This window comes from Vanessa atalanta, chromosome 15, assembly GCF_905147765.1.
Source record: "Vanessa atalanta chromosome 15, ilVanAtal1.2, whole genome shotgun sequence".
Classification (NCBI taxonomy): Eukaryota; Metazoa; Arthropoda; class Insecta; order Lepidoptera; family Nymphalidae; genus Vanessa; species Vanessa atalanta.
In genome coordinates this window covers 4,305,155-4,327,163 of record NC_061885.1, presented here as the reverse complement: position 1 = coordinate 4,327,163, position 22,009 = coordinate 4,305,155, and the positions used below count along the sequence as shown (strand labels likewise).

The 22,009-nt window shown below is 30.1% G+C and overlaps 4 protein-coding genes and 1 non-coding gene across 8 annotated transcripts; 3 read left to right on the top strand and 2 right to left on the bottom strand.

Moving 5' to 3' along the window:
* The first annotated feature begins 19 nt into the window (after window positions 1–19).
* Window positions 20–6,096, top strand: LOC125069181 (MAPK regulated corepressor interacting protein 2). The gene is made up of 5 exons (XM_047678581.1): window positions 20–160; window positions 243–327; window positions 568–677; window positions 996–1,052; window positions 4,044–6,096. Exons 1-5 carry the CDS (start codon window positions 109–111, stop codon window positions 4,187–4,189), a joined length of 450 nt encoding a protein of 149 aa, XP_047534537.1. The 5' UTR covers window positions 20–108; the 3' UTR covers window positions 4,190–6,096.
* A 228-nt stretch (window positions 6,097–6,324) lies between these two features.
* LOC125069417 lies at window positions 6,325–8,954 on the top strand. Of its 2 annotated transcripts, none has more exons than XM_047678908.1 (6): window positions 6,325–6,560; window positions 6,767–6,971; window positions 7,050–7,128; window positions 8,114–8,315; window positions 8,411–8,530; window positions 8,913–8,954. In XM_047678908.1, exons 1-5 carry the CDS (start codon window positions 6,486–6,488, stop codon window positions 8,510–8,512), a joined length of 663 nt encoding a protein of 220 aa, XP_047534864.1. In that variant the 5' UTR covers window positions 6,325–6,485; the 3' UTR covers window positions 8,513–8,530; window positions 8,913–8,954. The 2 variants fall into 2 exon arrangements, with proteins under 2 accessions (XP_047534864.1, XP_047534863.1); XM_047678907.1 differs by having other exon boundaries at window positions 6,761–6,971.
* Window positions 8,692–11,937, bottom strand: LOC125069416 (putative diacyglycerol O-acyltransferase MT0231). The gene is made up of 6 exons (XM_047678906.1): window positions 11,701–11,937; window positions 10,481–11,458; window positions 10,191–10,373; window positions 9,928–10,105; window positions 9,352–9,548; window positions 8,692–9,177 (listed from the first exon to the last, which is right to left on the bottom strand). The coding sequence occupies exons 1-5, from the start codon at window positions 11,887–11,889 to the stop codon at window positions 9,397–9,399; spliced, it is 1,680 nt and encodes a 559-aa protein (XP_047534862.1). The 5' UTR covers window positions 11,890–11,937; the 3' UTR covers window positions 8,692–9,177; window positions 9,352–9,396.
* A 911-nt stretch (window positions 11,938–12,848) lies between these two features.
* LOC125069234 (mpv17-like protein) lies at window positions 12,849–19,335 on the bottom strand. 3 transcript variants are annotated; one of them, XM_047678654.1, is made up of 5 exons: window positions 19,067–19,335; window positions 18,138–18,277; window positions 16,059–16,144; window positions 15,570–15,682; window positions 12,849–14,337 (listed from the first exon to the last, which is right to left on the bottom strand). In XM_047678654.1, exons 2-5 carry the CDS (start codon window positions 18,267–18,269, stop codon window positions 14,114–14,116), a joined length of 555 nt encoding a protein of 184 aa, XP_047534610.1. In that variant the 5' UTR covers window positions 18,270–18,277; window positions 19,067–19,335; the 3' UTR covers window positions 12,849–14,113. The 3 variants fall into 3 exon arrangements, with proteins under 3 accessions (XP_047534610.1, XP_047534612.1, XP_047534611.1); XM_047678656.1 differs by having other exon boundaries at window positions 19,063–19,078; XM_047678655.1 differs by lacking the exon at window positions 19,067–19,335 and adding an exon at window positions 18,557–18,575.
* Window positions 16,687–16,768, top strand: Trnal-aag. The gene has a single exon. It is a non-coding gene; the product is annotated as a tRNA-Leu (tRNA).
* Window positions 19,336–22,009: the final 2,674 nt, after the last annotated feature.

Genomic DNA, 22,009 nt, shown 5'->3' with positions numbered 1-22,009 from the left:
TAAATTATGTTTGTTACTACTGGCAACACTAAGTTGTACTTCAATTTGGTTTCAATACAGTACAGGCGTGAATTTTAGTTATATTTTAATCGTGTTTAAAAATTTAAAATGTATACAGTCTCTAAAGGACCCAGCAAGATTGTCGCGAAAACACGAAGAGGTAACCTGACAAAGTTTTATACATATAATTTAATTTGAACTAATGTAACCTGGTCATAAGACTTGAATATTTTGATTTGCAGGTCTTACACAAAATTTAGAAAGATTAGACAGCCGTAAAGACTATAATAGAAAATCTTCAGACTCTGACAATGGAGAAATCATAAGGTAATTAAATTTATGGTCCATGATGCAACAAGGAACAAACTAATAAATTTCATCACTGATTTTACATAACCTCCGGCCGGAGGTCGATACCACTTAAAACCTCTTAAATATTACACAAAATGCACTTGAAACTTTATATGCAAATATATTAACTTAGTTCTATGTGAAATACCTCTTTATAATACTTATGATAATTATTTAACTTTTATTTAATATCATATTATACCTCACATATTTCAGCATGCCCAAACCAGTTTTTCATTCCAATGGCAAAAAAACTGTGCACCAAAGAATACAGCATCATGTGATTACCCCACAGCATGAAGAAATCATAAGATATATTAGTGAAAGTAAGTTGCACTATATTTTTAATATCATTATGCTTAGATCCACTAATAGTATAAACTTAATGCTCTACTAGTAAATTAAATCCACAGTTATATGCTATAATTTATGTTTTTAAAAATATAAACTTATTATAAATCTATTTAATTATTTTTATATTCAGTCTAAAGAATGCATAATTTTCAAACTGGTTTAAAACATAATAAAAAACAAGGGTTATAACTAAATTGTGATGAATTTAAAGCAATTATTATACAGTATATAAAACAAACAAATACAGTATGTCAATCAAATAATTTATTAAAAACCTTTAATCTTTCTAGCTTGGACACAAACAGCAAATGGAGACAGTGAGCCAACCACACCAACAAGTACCATTGGTAAGTTATTGATAACTTAGTTAACTCCTATTATTCATGAATATCAGTCATGAAGACATGGACGCATGTTCCTGCATATTCAATTTATTTATAATTTTAATCAAATAAATTTAACAAAACTAGTTTAAATGCATTTTGATGTCACTGTTGGAAGCAAAAGAAAAGAATCGTGTTCTTTCACTCTTGAAGGAATCTTATTAGCACAATCATCGCTCACTAATGCTAATGCATGCTGATAATCTTTTAAAATGGAGGAGTGTGCCTTTGTGAGTGAATAGATCTATATCTATACTTGTTTATATTATGTTTTTCCTTTTCTAAAATAGATTTTATGTTCATTTGAATGTACCTACTCATATACTTTGCAAAAGTGTACAGTTTGTTTCATATTCCTTCATCTAATTAGAATCTAGGACATCACGCTGCTTTGCTATAATGCATTATATTATTTTATCTTAAAACACTTTGAAGGAGATATCAACTCTGTTCCATGTAAATTCAAAAATTGCCGTACCAAATTAATCGGTTAACAATAATATTTTATTAGCTACTAGCTGTTACCCGCGGCTTTGCCCGCGTAGAATATAAATATATTTACAAATTAACTTCAAAAATTACGTTAATGTAAGACCTCTTTATATACCACATTGGTGTGTATTTTAGCCCTTAGGGTATAATATTCAGAAACGCTTAAATACGTATCTACTCATTTTTAATCAGTAGCCCAAAAATAAAGTTTCATGCTGCTAACTTCAAAAATGACGGACTTCCAGACTAACCTGTATACGAAATATCAACCTCTATTTCTCCTCTTTAGCGTAAAATATTCAGAAACGCTTAAATACGTATCTTCTCATTTTTAATCAGTAGCCCAAAAATAAAGTTTCATGCTGCTAACTTCAAAAATGACGGACTTCCAGACTAACCTGTATACGAAATATCAACCTCTATTTCTCCTCTTAAGCGTAAAATATTCAGAAACGCTTAAATACGTATCTACTCATTTTTAATCAGTAACACAAAAATAAAATTTAATCCTTCAAACTAAAAAAATGACGGACTTCCAGACTAATCTATATAAGAAATGTCAACCCCTATTAAACCCATTAGAGGTAGAATATCGAGAATCCCTTTAATACGTATTTAATCATTTTAATCAGTATCCCAAAAATAAACATTCATGTTTTAACTTATAAAATGACGGACTTCCATAAAAACTTGCAACCCTTATTTCACCGCCTTTGTGGTAGAATATCAAAACACGCTTAAATTCGTATTTACTAATTTTTAATTAGTATCCCAAATATAAAGTTTCATGCTTTTAACTTAAAAAAACTCCCATAAAAAATTTCAACACTTATTTCACCGCCGTAGTGGTAGATTATCTAGAAACGCTTAAATACATATCTAGTCATTTTTAATCAGTATCAAAAAAATAAAGTTTCGTGTTTCTAACTTAAAAAATTACGGACTATCATACATACTTTCATCCCTTGTTTCACCCCCTTAGGAGTAGAATATGCAGAAACGCTTAAATATTTATGTACTCGTTTTTAATAAGTATCCTATAAATAAAGTATTATGTTTCCAACTTAAAAAATGACGGACTTCCATACAAAAGTTCAACCCCTATTTCACCCCTTTAGGGGTAGAATTTCCAAAATTCCCTTCTTAGTGGGTGTCATGGTATGTTAGTTTATAAGTGTACAGTCTAAAATATAAGTTTTATGCTTCTAGTCTAAAAATGACAATACTTTCAACAACTTACAACCTTTCATCCCCCTTTTCAACTCTTTACAGCATTTTTTCCAATTAAAACGCCTATGTCCTTTTCATGCACATAGACTATTTGTATACCAAATTTCATTTAAATCGGTCCAGTAGTTTTGGCGTAAAAGCGAGACAGACAGACAGAGTTACTTTCGCATTTATAATATTATATAGTATGGAAGTATGGATAATATGGATTATTAGAAACAAAATACTATCCTTAATCCAAACAATACTATAAAGAAAACTATAACACCTAATTATTATTAATTTTATCTACATCCAAACTAAAATAAGTGTTAATAATTGTGAAATTATTAGAACCAAAATATTATCCTTAAAACAAAATTAAATAGTATTTAAAAATTATTACTATATACGACGATATTATATCGCAAAAACAAATAACGCTGCATACAAACGCTCAGAAGGGAGCCGACCGCGCGTCGATTTCGACCAAATTTGATTACCATAAAAACGGTTCTAGTGAGTTAATCTTAAAAGATAGACATATACTGTCGCAGACATTTTTTTAGATCATTTCAAGAGGAATAATTCTTTCATACATATATTTTTGATATATTCAACCGTTTTCTAAGCGCACGCAACGGAAGCCCTCAAGGATGAATAATTTTCCCCGCTTTTTTCACTTTTTCCATATTTTTGTTCGCTCCTAATAATTGCAGCGTGATGTTATATAGCCTAAAGCCTTCCTCGATAAATGGTCTATTCAACACAAAAAGAATTTTTCAATTCGAACCAGTAATTCCTGAGATTAGCGCGTTCAAACAAACAAACAAACAAACAAACAAACTCTTCAGCTTTATAATATTAGTATAGATTTGATTTTTGGGTTAAAGTTTGTATGTACTATTTTAACTTACTTTGATTTGTATGCCATGTTTTTATTTTAATAATAAAGCTTAGTCTAACTTAATTATGCAAGCTGTGGTTTCATGTAATTGAAAGACACACATTTTAATTGTGTTTAAGAGGCATTTGGTACTCATGATTAGTGTAAAATCCTTAATTAAATAAAAATAAATTACAGTCCAAGCCCTAAACTAAGTCACATTGGTACTCTATTCTGGCATGAAAGATTGCAAACCACATAAGTGGTATTATGTTTTAAAGTGGATTAGATTTTAATTAATCTTATTATAAGGCTTTGTTAATTTGTACTATGTGTATACATTTTACAATATGTATTATAATTTGCAGGATCAGGCAGCTCCTCACCTACACCTCCCACAAATCTGTATTATCAAGATGATAACCCCAGCCCCGTGTTACATGACTTCAAGCCATTCGATCTTGAGACATGGTGGGGTAAAAGACTGTTCCAAAACATCACAAACTCTCTCTGAGCCTCGAAGGTCCGTAGAAATAAAATGGGAACATGAAATTTTTCGATAGCGTAAGTCACAATCAATTGCAGTTTACTAAATTTTATAAATGTTTACATAATATTTAATGCAAACTATTTTTGTGATGCAATTTTTCATGCAGTATATGTCATCTTATCTTCTTGTCATATTAGTCTGGTTGAAATGATTCTGATAAATCTTACAGGGATTTACGGTTTTGAAGTAAGGTGTCATAGAATAGATTGATGCCTATGATACATTTATGTATGTTTATACCTAGTTTCCGCTTTATTGTACCCACTCTAATCTGTAATCCATAAGTTTAGTAATCTACAGTTGATTGTGGATCTCAGTAGATAACACCTTATTTTATATCTTAAGAAAATCTTTCCAGAGCTCAATTATAGTTGCAACTGGCTTGCAATGTTGTTTGAACCAATATTCTTTAAGATTGTTTGTTATGTTGGGTGGATGTTATTTTTCCTTTATATGATGTTCAATTTTTACAAATTTCCAAATAGTATGAAATATATACCAAAGATTTTTTAAACATTTTAAAATGCTTGTTTTGCCAAATCTATTGAAATATTAAATATGTAAGTGCCATTATGAAATATTTCCCCCATTTCATGTAAAATGAAGATATTAATAACGGCAATCAAATTATATTATGATTTACTTAAATATTTATGTACTGCATTTGCAGAAAAGTTCAGATAGAATTAAAAAATTGTTATAAATGTTATTGTTAATGACGCTAACACTATTGAAAGTGCCTAAATACTACATTAAAACATAAACTACTCTGTGTAAACTATTAGAATATTTCCTTGTAATGTGTCTGTTATAACCCTATCAGCAATGAACATGCATTCCTGCACAATTAGAATACTTTAAATGCAAATGCAATTCATAATATGAATAATTATTGATTGTGTCATATGAATGTACCTTATAGGGCATTATACAACTTATTTTGTTTAAAATTTTACAACTTGTTTTGTATAGATGCGCTAAAAAGTATGAAATTATCTGTATGATTCAATCTTGATATAAAACTACAATTTTATTTTAATTCTATTTGCAATAAGAGCTTTATATCAGTGTATTTGTATATGAAGCAAGCTGATAACTTACATGTACTATTTATTACTTAATAGTAATAACTTTTTCTACAGTAATTTATTTATTTTCATATTGAGCTTGTAAAATTTCTGCAATACATACATCTCATCACATTTTTTGTATAAAATATTTACCCTTGTTAAGAAATCAGTATGTTGATCATGCGTTTTAGCTTTATACGATAAATAAAATTGTTGATATGGTTGAAATGCCATGTAATGTCTTTTTAATTGTTATGTTTAGAGCTTCTAGTGCTTGAAGCGTGTGTGTCTTCCATTTTGATCGGATAATTTTATATGAATCTTTGGAATATTGGTTTTGTTCATTGTTTTTGTTTTTTTTTTTTATCTTATGGATTTTTATATAAAAATGATCGATGATCGTTAAAAAATATATTTCCACTATATTAGTATGTTCGCTGATCGCTTTTATTTATGAGTAAGCCAAAAACAAATTAGATGTTTATTTACTGTCAAATGTTTACCACAAATTGATTCGTTTCCTAATTACGATATGAAATAATAACACAGATCGAATTTAAGTATATAAATTATAGAGATTTTAGCAATATTTTAAAGAAAGAGCACGTGTAATTGTTCAAAATATTTTTCGTACGATAATGTTGAAAAATGAACAAAAGCACCGACGTAGGAGGAGTTTTTATCCTTTTAGATTGAATATTTGAGTAGTGATATGTAGCTGGAGGTAGAATATTTTTAGACTGATTTAGTTAATTAAAGTTATGCTTTTTGTTGTAGTTGAATAAACCACCTGACAAAGTTTATGATGTTTTTTTTTAACTATATTTTTTATTTTCCATGTTTTTATCGTGCTTATCTGCCCATATGTCACTGTGACGTTTGTCTTTCAATTAAATAACCAAATTACAGACCCCCTAAAAAATCTATATGTATAAGAAAATTTAAAAAATATATGAATGTCAATGTCAAAATAGTCTTTTCCAGCCATTCCCGTCAATACATATGTATGATAATTGTAGACAGGCCACTGATGAACTAATCTTTTTTCAAATATTAAATAAAATATTTTGACGACTGATCCTCAAACCCGAAGACTGAAGAGTATAAAAACTTCCTGCGAAAGACTCAATTTGTATAAAGTGCAAATTAATATATTACGCATTACCTTATAAGTTGACATTTGTAACCAAATGCAAGCAATTGACGTTCATAACAAGCTGTTTGCATCTGATAATTTCGAATATGTCGAAATCAATAAAACATCGGTAATATTATTGAAATATTTACATTTATTCAACTTTCTATAGTTTCTAAAAGAATTCATACAAAAATAAACAATATGAAAGTAAGAATTATACCTACTTGTTTTTATATTTTCTAACATAAAAATTTATTTCTACTTTTAATTGCCATTATGCCATTTATAATTATTTATACGTTAAGTGGTAGTTTATACGTAATATAGGTTCAGCAAAGTACACATGAACGAAAAACCTTTGTAAAAGGAATCAAAAATACTCTGACCTTATTGAACGGACTTGAAAATTCTTTTAAAAAATCAAGTAAATACGAGGATAAATTATTAAAATATAGAAAGACGCATAAACATTCTCATCATAACGATATCTGGAATACAGACGATTCTACTACAAAAGACTCAAAAATTTCAAACACAGGTACAATACAATACATTGAATTGTAAATAATTTCCATTATTTATCTAATTTCAAGCTGTGTTATCAAAATTTTTCTAGATTGTCTTAAGTCACCCAGAAGTATTTACAATGTAACGGAATCTTGGTCTACCATGAGCATGGTGTGTCTTCAATACCAGTAAGTAATTAAATTGAATGGAATGTCTACTGAGAAATTAATTTAGCTATGATTTTCTGCTAAACTGAATAGGGTGTATAGGTTAGTCGCTCAGCGTGCTATGGAAAGGGCTATGCTCGGAGTATCTCTGAGGGATCGCATCAGAAATGAGGTGATCCGTCAGAGAACCAAGGTCATCGACATAGCCCACCGGATTAGTAAGCTGAAGTGGCAGTGGGCTGGCCATATTTGTCGTAGAACCGATAACCGTTGGGGAAAACGTGTTCTAGAGTGGAGACCGCGTCTCGGCAAACGTAGTGTAGGACGTCCTCAGGCACGGTGGAGTGACGATTTGCGCAAGACGGCTGGCAGGAGCTGGATGCGAGTTGCCGAAGAAAGACCACAGTGGCGTGCATTTGGAGAGGCCTATGTCCAGCAGTGGACGAATGCGGGCTGATGTGTGTGTGTGTGTGTGTGTGTGTGTGTGAATAGGGTTTTACAATATATCTGAGTTTATATAATATGTATATTACTAGCTGTAGCGAGGCAATTTTGCCCAGTGGGTTAAACACGTGGATCTTAACTGCTGATACTGATGAGTACCACTATCTTTTCATGGACAATTTGGTTTTATAATTCATTTTTTGATTGTGATTGAAAAATGTCTTTGCGGTAAAGAAAAACATCATAAGGAAATCTCTGTATGTCGAATGAAATTTCGCCACATGCATAAGATCAACTCTCATCTGAGCAATGTCGCATGAAACGCTCCAAGCCTTATTGAAAAAAGGACAAACTCTTTGGACAGTTGTGGTACATTTATGGGTACTTCATACTTATTAACCAAATTATAAAAGTTTAATTCCAAAGACAACTAGCTAAATTTAATTAGAATCCGTATACCGTTCGTACTCTTGAATTACAAGACTACTGTCAAAGCAAATAGACTTTCACATTTATATAATTGAGATTAATGTACAGATAATATTTATACCTTTACTATTAGGTATGAAGAATTAAATAAACGTTACAATACACTGTTACAAGCCTACAACGAAGGTTGTACTTCACTTAGCTCCCACGACAACGAAGTGTTAAACCTTCGGAAACGCATAAACGATGCTCACGAAGAAATTACTAATGCGAACAAAACAATTCTAACTGTTGGAAATAAGTACTTAACACTTAAACACAGAAAATTCATCCAGGTAAACGAATCGTAATTTATGAGAAGTCAAGACTTTTTATTTAAAGTGTAATTTTGCGGAAATCTTTTATTTTTGTGTAATTTTAATGAATTTAGAAAGTCTGGTACGAAGGTAAGATACAGAGTCTGAAGAGAGCGATACGCATCATACTCTTGACGGCGGAGCGCGCGTGTCTCGAGTTAAATGAGAAGCCGTGATGCGGACGTTGTGTCAAGGTAATGTTAAAAATATATGAACCTGTGTTTTTACACTCGTGCACTATAGTGTTTTCTATTTAGTTGGCTAGTCTTTCTAGAAAATGGCAGCCGACTCCGATATCTGTCAGGATCATATCATATCACATATCTTAGTAAGTATTAAAAATAAATGCAAAAAATCTATTTGATCGGTTGGTTTAATGTGGTTTAACTTATTTACAACATTAAATATATCTACAATATACTTACACTAAATAAATATTGTAAAAACACCTTGTAAAACTTTTGACCGAATCGCTTTGTATAGCGTTAACTAATGAACCTATACCCAAAACTCTTAACGTATTTTTTTTTTTATTAATTATTGCATTATTTGCACAAAGTAATAAATCAATTTCAGGTTAAAGGCGTCTCTATCATATTGGGAAGAAATAAGATTTTATCACCTACTTTTTAATACATAGTTATTAAAATGTAATTATTGGTTAACAATTAACAATTAAAAAAGTAATATTTGCAAATAAAATGTCAATTTATTTTTTTAACTCTATGTATATTAAAAAAAAATATACGTATATGTGTACATAAATCTTCGCTTGGACCAAATGGGTAAAGATCGTGATTGTGCACTCCACTGTCTTGAGCTGGTTTGATCTTCTCCATATCTTAAAAAATTAAAAAGAAGAATTACAACACGTAGAAAACTTTAAATGTGGAAGACTTTTATATTGACTCGTTCTTATTTGTGGTTTTGTGAGTGGCTTGTAGTTAATCATTTTCGGTTGAAATTAATCTAATTACACAAATCCATTTAATGAAAAATTACGCAATGAGCTCACCTTTTACTGAGAAGTCAAAATTAAGGCCATTTGAGTCTGCTGCGATTAACTAACATATTCTTTATGCAACCGTTTTATTTCTTTGACCATACCATTCAAAATTGTAGCCAGTTCATCTGAACTAGACACTAACGCTGAATCAGCCATCGCTCCAAATCTGAGCACTCCGTTATAACATAGAGCCGTTATACCTAAACCTGAAAATAGGGAAAGATACTGTTTTACGGTAACTTCACAGGCTTGCAATTTTGCAATATTACATGCAAGATCCATTCATATAAATTAAAAATGGATATGGAAAATTTCTCTTGTTCCGTTAAGTCTTACGAGCGCATGTTGGAATGAATGTTAATTTTCTGAAGGTCTTATTTTCTACAAATCAAGTTCCTTGGATATACAGTTATTGGAATGATCTTAATTTCATTCATCGGACGGATTACATATAATTTTGCTTAGTGATAATTAAATTGTTTTGCAATGTTGAAAACCGTTTTTTGCACATATATATGAATCTTTCGAAGTTTATAGTATATAAATGTATTATTAACGCAATGTATAATTATGATATTTTCAAACCTGTATTTCCCTTATTTGGAATGAAAAATACCAAAGATTTCATCACTCCACCACAAATGCTTAAGACTTTGGGTCCAGGCATGTTACTAAATACCATTGTGGCTTGGTTGCTGTTAAATACATGAAAAAGTATTTCTTTCGGAAAAATACTACAAATCTTCAGAAAATAGAAATTTGTCTGCAAATAAAAATTACACAGTTATATATTATTTTGCAAATACTGCACTTTTTTTCGTTCAATATATATTTTAAGGCTTCCTTACAAGAGGATCAGCACTCTCTCGCAATCCATTACAACTTCTTCTTACATCACCAATATCAGATCCAATGGGCAAATCCAATATACTAACAGTAAAATTATTTTCCAATTTTAAAACGCCTGTTTTCTTTTGTGGAAACCGTACGGGTAGTATTACTGCAACCGTATTAGGCGCGGGGTCAATTTCCTATAATAATAAATGAAATAAAATTAGACTTCGATCATTTTATAAATTAATAAAGATTTTTTTTTTCTGAGCGAAACAGACGTTGACGTTTTACATTAAGGTTTTACCTTTATAAAATAATCTCGTAAGCCGCAAGATAGAGATGTTGCTAAAATATCGGAACAATTGAGATCTTCAGAATGTTTCTTTATGTCTTTTACTAAGTCAAATAAATTTTCATCTGAGTCTGTCCACTTAAAAAGCTTTTTGCCAATTAACGTCGGGCCATGTAAGGAAGTTCTATCTGGCACCCTCAAAATCCCATTTACTAAGCATCCTGGCATTTTACACAGTTTCATTATCATTTCCATCAAATCAGAGGGAGTCTTTTTGCTGTTACTTTTGTAAGCATCTGGCATACAAAATACGTTGGATTCGTTTTCTCTATCTGCTAATGATTCACACAAAAATTCTATCAAAGCCACGCCATCACCAACAGCATGATGTATTCTAAATATAACACCGTATTCGTCGTTTTTATTATCACTTTTTAATTTTTGATTCGTTATTAATATTTGAAACAGCCCCTCGTCATTAAAAGGTAAAGGTTGGTAGGCTATTTCGGTCATTATTTCTTCTAAGTCTGATATATTGAGCTCGGTGCTATTCGAAACATCGACGATGCGCACATATTGATTGATATCTATATAGCAACATTTTCTCCAGTAGTAAAATCCGAACTCCTCGTTTCTTCTATAAAATATTTTCTCCGCATCTGAGTTTTGTATTATATTCTGTAATTTTTCTCTGATGTGGTCGACTAAATCTTGAGATGATTTGGATTCGATTACGCCGAGCACGCTTATGATACTCTTAGTTGCATCATCTTCTAAACTCCAAAATACGTCAAAACTATTAAGAAATCCCGCAAAATGTTTGTCTTTTCGCTTAATTATTACAGAACAAATTAATTTATAAAAAGAAGCCAGTAGTAACAGCGATAAAACGAACGGCAGAACTAACATTAAAGTAATTAAAATAAAGAATTTTTGAAGCCAAACTCGATCTTCCATTTTAATTTTCACTTTCTTCTTGAACACTTTATACTGAAACAAAAATATATACTTATATTATAATTACCACTAAGTTACTTGTCTTTTTTAAGCATTTATTCATCATGTACGTTATTATTACAACTCGAGTAGAGTTGTAATAATAACCTCCGGCATAGACCCTATTAATAGGTACATAGCCTCTGGTATACTGTCAAATTTAATAGATAGTAACTAAAATATCACATAGAACGCGATTCATTCACTACTAATTAAATAGTAAACTAAATACTAACCTCAAAGTGAAACAGATAATCAATAAGAACAGCCACCAATACGCCACTGATAGCGCCGAAACCGGCAACTTTAGTTGCAAATGCACCCTCTATACTCGTCCTAGTGTGTGACGAGAGCACCAGATCTTCAGAAAGACCATAGCTCATAGCAGGCATTGTATGATTCAAAAATACACTTAAATATTTCATTGTTCAAAATATATTTTTAATTTACAAATTAAACGTTGTCTCTAATAAGAGCTCTAACATCCAACTAAAGTCTAAGCTCTATATTGCAGCAAAAAGAAAAAGGAAACCTTAGAAATATTTGAGACGGATAGACATAATCTAATTACTCAAAACGGTAACGTTTATATAACTTCTTGTATAATAATTCGCTAAAATGGCATAATATTACACCTAAATAATTTTATCATAATCATATTTTTTTCTCTTCTTATTTTATTAATGGTAGATACATTATATTGAATGAATTAATATTTACATTTATTCTATAATCTTTTGTCGTAGTGTGCCTTACGTTTTAATCAATTTCTAGGCCATGATTCCGAAATCCAATGATTCCAAAGTCTAGTAGGGATCGCCCTTGTAGCGATAAGACCGTTTTGTGTACATTTCATTAATTTTATTTTAATTATAACTGTATTCTTATTTTTTTAGTGTACAATAAAGTATTGTCAACTTGGCAGGCCGTGCAGGGCTTCGGGCAAGCCCGTATGAGTAGATATAACCCATTCGGCATAATATGTTCTACCGGCTTAAAGAGTGAGGGAGCCAGTTTAATTGCAGGCACAATGGACATAACATCTTAACTTCCAAGATTGTTGGCACATTGACAATGAAGAAAGAATAAAGAATGGTAAATATTTCTTATAGCGCCAATGTCTATGAGCGATATCGGTAGCGGTATGAAGCGGCTTACCCCGTCCGTATAGCTCTATCATAAAAAAATGCACATTACGTATACACGCGCTCGAAATATGTGTGCGGCTGTTGCACTAAACTTTGCGTTTGTATGTGTATAATATATGTAAATAACATGTGTAGTATAGGTTGGTATTAAAATAACATAAAATAAATTGTTTAAAATATTTATTAACGACATCAAGTTTAAATTTAAAATTAAACAACAAATTTATAATTTAGGGATTAGTACAATAAAATAACTATTTTAGACTTTCTCTTTGGAATTAAATAATTATTAATTAATCTATTACTATAAAGACCACCATAAATAATTGGTGTGTTTATTATATTATCTTGACTATTTTCGTCTATATTAGAGTGTAACAACTTCATTTAAGCGAATATAATAATAAAATTACATATCGATGACTTACATATCCATGCCCAACTACTACACGGGTTTAATGCCTAGAAGAGTACAATAACAGCCTGTAATGTCCCATAGCTGTGCAAGTGCTTCTCCATTTATGGACAAAGTTTCACCGCTGAGATGAAGTATGAATTACGTTACATACATTTGAAAACTCAGTCGTGGTTGCTTGCTTTAGACCCACAATTTTCACGCCCACCTCGGCTCTTATGAGCGCGTCTGTCACTACAACAAATCATTATAAACTTATGTATGTATATTACAATGAATTCCAAATTGATTCAATATCATTTAAAAATTCTCTTCGATCAAGTAGGTTTCGGAATGTTTCGACTCTATCTGCAAGAATCGGCTGTAAATTGTTCATGTTTTCATTACATTTAACTCAAACTACATTGATTTATTACGTAATACTTACATTATAAACATAATATACTATATTTTACTATTGTTTTTAGATATATAGGTATTCATATAACATTCATTACGTTTATTAAAAATGTTTCAAATTGTTCAAATGGCAAAAATCAAAAATGCCTTCAAAATACAAAAGTGCAGAATTGACTCCTTACCATAGCCTATTCCCATTAGAGAACATTATGGATACGCGAATAAAATAGCGTTTTAAATGTCGGCGATGCTTCTGTCGAATCTTTCGAAATAAAATTAAAGAGAATATAAGTGTTGTACTATAAATATATTAATAATTGTAGTGCATAATATAGCAGAGCTATTAGCGAATCGCACGGAATATGTAAATAATGTGTAATTTAAATGACTTTTCTATCGCTATTACATATTTATACGATAAAGCCAAAATCCTTTGACCAATGTAACAGTGCTTGCTCGAAGCAAATCCAATTTTATGATTTATGCGACAATTGAAGCGATTAGTATTTAGAAATATATAGAGATAGCGTACACTATGCTATCCCTCAATAATGTATATCTATATTCAAAATCACTTTATAAAAAATTATCTGATTTTCAATGCAATAAATAAAGTTACGTTCAATAATTGCCTGTATCATCGAGCTGGTATCAAGATCTACAGTACAATAAATTCAACTTAACAACTTACTCAGTATTTTTAACAACTTTTTGTCTCTTTATAAAACAAAGAACATTAATCCATATGAAAGAAGCTGACGCTACATAAACGACCCGTAAATTAGACGGAACAAATGCAAAGTTTATAATCTGTCCGGGAATCCAGAAAGCTTGATTGGCGATGAATGTTTTCCAATACTTGTCTCTTAGATCTTCGAACACGTCTTCTTTTCGCTCGAGGACTCCTAATACTGTAAAAATAACAAGTTCATTGTTAAGTATGCAGATGAAATTTGTTTATCGTTTTGTACAGGTATTTAAAATAATACATAAAAACTTAAAATACGGATCGGATTTAAAACTGTGTCCGTGTCAAAAACCAAAATAATTTATAATTAAGTATAGAGAGTCCAAGACTTAGAATTAAAAAAAATTTCTTGCTTTAATCAAATTACAAAGAAATATTTTGTATATAAGTTCATTATTCTCGAGCCAACAAAAAAGATCCGTGTTATTTGTATTTGGATTATAATTTATAAGCAACAGTGTCCTTCAGAGTTCGCCGCACCACTGTCCGAGGTACATGTTTTAGATCGACGTTACTCTTACTACCTCTAAAGTACAAGTTAAATATTCCCAATAGTCAAGTACTTAACTATTTTATAGAACCGGAATGGTGAAACAATAATATAGTGATATCAAAACAAAAACTAAAATGTTATCGTTTAAAGGTCAGTATAGTTAAATAAATAATATAAGGGTATGTATTTATTAGATGAGTTTTCCCCGGAATTTTTCTTTATGTAAAAAGACGTAGTTATGTGCTATGTTGCAATGCTAGAATTAAACTATAATTTTAATAAAACTCACGTGTGTTTGTAAATATTTTAGAAAGAGCGTGACGTTCTTAAAAATTAAAAGTCACATGGCCCTTTTGTAAACTAGACGCTCGATTTTGGTAATAACATCGCAGAATTATATTCAATTACTTTAATTTATATTTTTTTTTCTGTTAATCTTTTGTGTTATGTTTATGTTAGGTAAAATTTAAAATAATAAGTTGAGGTTATTTCAATATAATTAAACATAAAGAGCCGAGATGGCCCAGTGGTTAGAACGCGTGCACCTTAACCGATGATTTCGGGTTCACACCCAGGCAAGCACTACTGAATTATCATGTCCATAATTTGTATTTATAATTCATCTCGTGCTCGGCGGTGAAGGAAGCATCGTGAGCAAATATGCTCCAAGCCTTCCCCTCAAAGGGAGAGGAAGCCTTAGCCCAGCAGTGGGAAATTTACAGCCCTCTTTTATCACACGCTCTAAATTGCTCAGTCGTAAGGTTACTTTCACAATATAGAAAAAAAAATATTTACATTTAGATACATGTTACGATTTACCACGAATTGTAAGAATTAATGCAAAAAGGCTTAGACTGAAGGAATTAACATTACAATATGGAATGGACAAATTAAACACTCACTTGTATAGAATGCAGCAAGCAATACTGGAGTCATGAGTAATTGATCAGAAACGACCTTCGTAGCAACTGACTTGACGGCTGTCCCGACGAATTTTCTATCCAGGAACTTATACCTTATAAATGACAGAAATATACGTTTGAAATCTAATAGTTAAAAATAAATAGTCAACAATTTAAAAAAAAAACTATTGGTTAAACTTGTTTTATCTATAGATAACTGATGTTAATTTAGTGATTATTTGAAGTACCAGTGTTTTTGCCGAAGTTAGCCAGTTACCATCAGAAAGCTCCTTCGATCGTTAGCCGTATTAAAAAATTAAAATCAAGCAAACGAAATAATAATTAATGAAACAAACAAAACATTAAAAAATAAATTATTTCAAGTTTAGAACTACAATCTTAATACATTTCAAGTATAGATAAATGTTTATCGTTTGTGTCTTGTGTTTAGAAATTAAAAACAAAAAATTTAGTAACAACGTAAAGTACCAGTAGTAAAGGGTAGGTGCATACAAGCAGCTACCAACGGCTGCTATACGGCCTGCGGAGGTTAAATCTATCTCAGGCTTTTCCGGCTGCAATTGTACAGAAATCAATGAATATGTTATAAATAGAACGGCGACATACGTAAACAAGTGGATACGTATTATATCAGTCATAGTAACAGAGATAGTTATCATATATATTTATTGAATCTATATCAATATTTATGTGTAAATAATGTTTAAAGCTATATTATCACTTCACGTTGTTTCATTATTTCTATAACATGGCTTAAATAATTATTATAAAACAATGCTAGCGAATAGATTACAAAATGGCCACGAGATGTCTCTACTTTAGAAGTTTTACTGGCGTGTTTTAAGCTAACTTTAGAAATTTTATTTTCAAATATTACTTTAATAGTTATCTTTATTTATATGATACCATCATGATTATGATGTTAGAAAATGTGATCCTACAATTTGCTCTTTATATTCTGTTATTGCCTTATTATCAAATTAATTTAATTTTATCGAGATTTTTGAATTTAATTTATATAGCCAATGTTGTGATAAAAATAGTACATTTGTTGTATTGTGTAGGCATATGCATAATTACGATACATCTGAACATAGGTAGCGTGGCCGAGCGGTCTAAGGCGCTGGTTTAAGGCACCAGTCTCTTCGGAGGCGTGGGTTCGAATCCCACCGCTGCCAATAATTTTTTAGTGAAATTTTTTAAATCTATTTTATTTCATTTATATATATTTTTAGCAGAGAATAAACAACCTATTTTCGACTAAGATATTTCAAAAGGAATTCAGTACAATTCTTCAGGTAAAGTTTTTTAAAATTGAAATAAAACTAGTTTTTAACGGATTTAATCGCGTATATTAATTATTTTAACATCCCGACGTTTCGAGCACTTTGCAGTGTTCGTGGTCACGGGACCACGAACACTGCAGTTTGTGCACTGTAGAACTAGTTTTATTTCAATGTGTAATAATCGCGAAAATCTAAGACAACATTTTTTAAAATTATTAAATAAAGTTTCACGAAATTATTTAACTACTATTAAATAAATATATTATATTGATTTAGTTTTATTTAAAGTAAAAAAAGGAACTGTAGGTAGCGAGATACTTTACAATTACAAATGATATTTACTACTTTAAAACAAGAAATTAAGTACAACGTTCTTAAATGAAATACTACGTAATAGTATTTCGTAACGATTTATAGCTTCTTCAATACCGATAGGGGAAGCTTATCTAGATCAGATATATATATTATATTTAGATAGAGATTTATCGAAAATCTTGTATTTTACATCTAAAAAGGAATCAAATGTCTACATAATCTTTCATTCATAAATTCACATCGAAATATTAAAGAATAATGTCGATTTCCATAAAATTCCCGCAAAAATTGTTGTTTTTCATTTTTGACATTTCCTTGCATTCATTTTAATCCTGTAACAATGTACTGACTAAACATTGATGTGATTATGTATATCATAATATTATTATCCTTCAGTTTCCAAATCGACGCATAAGTCCACAATTGCGAGTTAACCCAAAAATAAGTAATTTTAAATTGATTAGCGTTTCAGAAACTCGAGGTACGTGATTTATAACTGGTAGGAGCAAAGTCAGTAACGCTGGATGTGTGCTACTCAGGAACCGGTTATTTAACCACCACAAAGCATTGCCTTACATTGTCCTCTGGTAGAGGCAACCAGCCGGTATAATTACTTGTCTAAGACTGGAAGAGATATACCCATCACGTATATCTTGGCAATGCGAATGTAGTCGTATAGATTTATTTTAATTAAACGCCTCCAATATTCTTCTTAAAAATTTATCATCCTGTATTATTTGACTTAAGTGATGTTGGAGTTGTGTAGATTTTCGTCCCGAAAACCGGAATTGCGTATATTAACGGCGATATGCTATAACGCGGTCATGACTTTTACAGTTTTAATGTTTAATTTTATACTGTATACATTTATATAACCCCTAATGGAAATAAATATCATGTAACTCTTTTAATTTTATTTTATGGACGTATAGATTTAGTTGTTTACCGAATAGATCTTATTAAACGTTTGCTGTGACAGTTCAGCCGCTGTGTAGAATGTAGCATACACCACGGTGTTGGTGATCACGGGTCTTTTTTTTAGCGATGTGCGCCACAAGATTGCCAATCGGGACGCCATAATGCCACCTGTGAGAAAAATTGCGATGTACACTCCACTTAAATTCGAGTAGTCAACTTATGATGAGACAATACATTAACATTCGCTGAAACACTTCATTCGCTAAAACAAACAAAAGCAAGGAGAACATTTTTGCAGCATGTTCTTCCCACTCGTATTTGTATTTTCGTCGCTGTTTATTTTTTAATAATATATTTTCCTTTGGACGATCACGGTAAATCACAAGGGCGACTCGAAATAAATGTTTTCGCAAACTATTTTTAGGCAAACATATAAAGTTTATTTACCGAATATAAAGAACGCTACGTCACGAAGTATGATTGCCGTCACTAAACTCGGACCCCTCACAAGTTAGCTGTTTCTTGCGACTTAACCTGTGCTATTTATGTCCATATTATCTCTGACCTACTTCCTGTAGTGGCTATGAATTAACTTATTACGTTTAACATCGAAAAGAAAAAAAAATGAAAGTTTCATACGAATCTAATAATACTTTCTACGTAAAATATTCGAAAATCTGGTATGTGATTGGTTAATATACACATGAAGTGTTAAAATATTCTTTTCAGTATTAAATAACAATAGAAATTTAAATTTATAATAAAGAAGTCTGTTACGATGTAAGAATACGCAAATATCAATGAAATAATATTTGAATACGAGTATAACGAATAATATTTATAGTAACAACGCAATTCATGTATTTAATAAAACTACAATTAAGAAAAATAAAGTAAGTAAAATATTCGAAAATATTTTAATAAAATTAATAATAATAATAACAACTTCTTACTTACTGATAAACACTTCCGCTGTGAAATATTACAAATAATAAACGTTTATTATTTTATATACTATAAAGCAGACCACGAAAAATATAAGACACGAAAATAATTGTCACAAAAAAAAAATTAACACGCACTCTGTTGTTAATATAAATAACGTTAACACGTCAATTAATTACATGTCTTAAAATAAAACGATTCACAAAACTACTATGTTAAAAATACGTGAATATTTCAAAGAATAAAAATATATTTTAATAAAATGTAGAGTACAGTTAATACAAGCAGCTAACTGCGCTGCTGGAACTGAACTACCTCTGGGTCTGTCACCGGTCGGCAATTGCTTCAATCATTCAATGGAATAATTTAAAAATTACACCGTCACGATCAACAGAAATTCACTAGGCACTTTTACCCTTTCTGCCTATGATACATACATATATTTAAAAAAAAAACACTTTATACATAGGTACTTTTCGAAATAAAATTATTCTATTTATAATAATTATATCTAACAAATATGTTGCTATTAAATTAGTAATATTATAAATAAAATGAACAAAATTAAATATTTATTATTAGTTTTCTTTTATTTTATTATGTTATACGAGGCGAAAACCCGGTCCACTTAGGTAAAATAAATAAACCTATACAAATACGGTTTATCAATTAATTATAATTTATTGTGGATAAGTTTCCATTGAGTTTATCGTACTCCTGCAAGTAATTATTATTTGGAATACACATATTAAACGCACCCGTCAACGTTGAACATGGCCGCCCGTTGAACTTGTTGATTTTCGAAATATATCTTTTTCAATTCGAATTATCTATTAAACGATATTTTGAAGATATATGGTGTCGACTAAAAAAACCATTCTTTTTAACGATCTATAATTTTACTATGGATAGGATTTCCATCGGGTCTATCGTAGATCTGCACGTAATTATTATTATAGATAGATAAAGATAATTACATAATTCTGAAAAAATTATGTTACTAATCATTTCCTATTACTTAAAAAGTTCGTAGCATTATATTCACAATTCATCACAAAGTATTCGAACTTAGAGAGTCCGTATTTAGGCTAATTGGTTTATAATTAGCTTTTTAATTCACATTATATATTTTTTTTATTTGTTGAACTTTTATAAATACAGGCATATTATCATAAAGAAGATTCATTAGTTTTTAAAATATTTGTTCTGTAATGTTTAAAATATCTTATAAATTTTACTCTTAATATTTTTGTTTTCGGATATCAATTATGTAAAGATTAATAACAACACGAATGATTAAAAATTTTTGTCTCTAAAAAGGTTTTCCCAACTGGTAAGTACTTACATGAAAATAATCAAAATGTTCATGTACCTGTTGGAAAAACCGATGATAACTAAGAGACGATGACATCATTTATGTCTACAAATTGTCAATGAAAAGCAGTACTCATAGCATAATAACAAAAAAAAAATAAAAAAAAAAAAATAGTTGAGTCCTAATCGCAACCGATGCATGACCCAATCATCAATAGTAAAATTAATTGAAAATAGGTTTGTAGGTACTTACTAAGAGGTGCTTACAGTGCAAAAACCATTAAATCTTATATTACGTATAAATCTTATATATTTTTACACTATATAAAAATTAAAGCTGGTGTATCAGTCCATTATTCTTTGTGTACTATGTAACCGTTGCATCGATCACCAGAATGTTGGGCATCATGTATTTTTTTTTATTTAAATAATTTATATTATCCACTGCAAGTCGCCGCAAAATGGCGCTGCAGCAATTCGCTGTGACAATTGGAAATCTATACATAGGGCTGATATAGGGGTTGGGGGAGATGGTATATTCGAGGCTATAGAGAGGAGTATCAAAAATAGACATTTGTAGATAGACAGTAAAATGTCTGCAGGGTTTTACAAGTAATTTACAAAGTTAACTTCACATTTCAAGACAGAAAACGATGCATTGAAACTATCCTTGAATATATGCGATTGATAAGACATTGATAAAATCTATTTGATAAGAGATACTCATCTCTGTGCTGTTAAGGGCACAATAACACAATATTATTGAATCAAATATAACTATTTACTTAATAAACGTCATGTAACGGATGTTTAATTAAACACGAATGTATTTATTTTAATAATAATTGATTTGACATTCGAAAGAAGTCACTTCGTTGTTTTAAGAATCACCCATAAACAACATTTATATATAGGTAAAGACGGGTATTTATGATAGCTTTACTTTTCAAACACTCTTCAGTGATGACATTATATGAGTTTTTTTTAAAAAACCGTATTATTAATAAGTGATACTTATCAATCAAAATCAACTAATTACAATTATGATTAGACTCAGACACCTGTTACAGTTTTAATTTTATGTAAATGTTTTTAAAAATATAATTATGTACTTACTTTATTTACCAAATAATCTAAAATTAAATAAAAATAAAATCTAAAAATCTTGATAAAGACTCCTATAAACATATCTATTGTAAAGATTAACTTAAAATAGGATTCCGTATGAGTATGATACATACATTATATATGTAAGAATGTACGATTGTATGTGTGTTAGCATAAATAAATAAATATCGTCCTGGTCAATATATTTACATAAATATACATTAGGTGTTATATATTCATTAACTATTATATACAATTTAGATTTTCCAACATTTGTTGAAACACGATCAATCGTAATTTATATACTCGTAAATACATTTCTCTTATCTGTCTGTGTAATTCTTCGTTACAAGTTTATTTCCTTTTTCTTTATTATTTTTAGTATAAACAAAAACAATATATATCCCAAACGTACAATAAGTTTAACGGTTAAACCGTATAAATGTGTAAATAAGTAATTACATAATATATAATATACAACTAATATATACTACTTAATCAAATTTCAAAATGACTTACTGACATACAACGGTT

What these genes read in the sequence shown, in the direction of transcription:
- LOC125069181 (XM_047678581.1), top strand. Translation starts at nt 109, where the DNA reads ATGTATACAGTCTCTAAAGGACCCAGCAAGATTGTCGCGAAAACACGA. An exon ending in GACAATGGAGAAATCATAAG is followed by an intron (nt 328 to 567) that starts GTAATTAAATTT and finishes CACATATTTCAG; the next exon opens with CATGCCCAAACCAGTTTTTC. An exon ending in CATAAGATATATTAGTGAAA is followed by an intron (nt 678 to 995) that starts GTAAGTTGCACT and finishes TAATCTTTCTAG; the next exon opens with CTTGGACACAAACAGCAAAT.
- LOC125069417 (XM_047678907.1), top strand. Translation starts at nt 6,486, where the DNA reads ATGCAAGCAATTGACGTTCATAACAAGCTGTTTGCATCTGATAATTTC. An exon ending in TCGAAATCAATAAAACATCG is followed by an intron (nt 6,561 to 6,760) that starts GTAATATTATTG and finishes TACGTAATATAG; the next exon opens with GTTCAGCAAAGTACACATGA. An exon ending in AACACAGAAAATTCATCCAG is followed by an intron (nt 8,316 to 8,410) that starts GTAAACGAATCG and finishes TAATGAATTTAG; the next exon opens with AAAGTCTGGTACGAAGGTAA.
- LOC125069416 (XM_047678906.1), bottom strand. Translation starts at nt 11,889, where the DNA reads ATGAAATATTTAAGTGTATTTTTGAATCATACAATGCCTGCTATGAGC. An exon ending in ATTATCTGTTTCACTTTGAG is followed by an intron (nt 11,459 to 11,700) that starts GTTAGTATTTAG and finishes TTTTTGTTTCAG; the next exon opens with TATAAAGTGTTCAAGAAGAA. An exon ending in GAGAGAGTGCTGATCCTCTT is followed by an intron (nt 10,106 to 10,190) that starts GTAAGGAAGCCT and finishes TTTTATTTGCAG; the next exon opens with ACAAATTTCTATTTTCTGAA.
- LOC125069234 (XM_047678654.1), bottom strand. Translation starts at nt 18,269, where the DNA reads ATGGCGTCCCGATTGGCAATCTTGTGGCGCACATCGCTAAAAAAAAGA. An exon ending in CGTTTAATAAGATCTATTCG is followed by an intron (nt 16,145 to 18,137) that starts GTAAACAACTAA and finishes GTACAATTGCAG; the next exon opens with CCGGAAAAGCCTGAGATAGA. An exon ending in GCTTGCTGCATTCTATACAA is followed by an intron (nt 14,338 to 15,569) that starts GTGAGTGTTTAA and finishes TTATTTTTACAG; the next exon opens with TATTAGGAGTCCTCGAGCGA.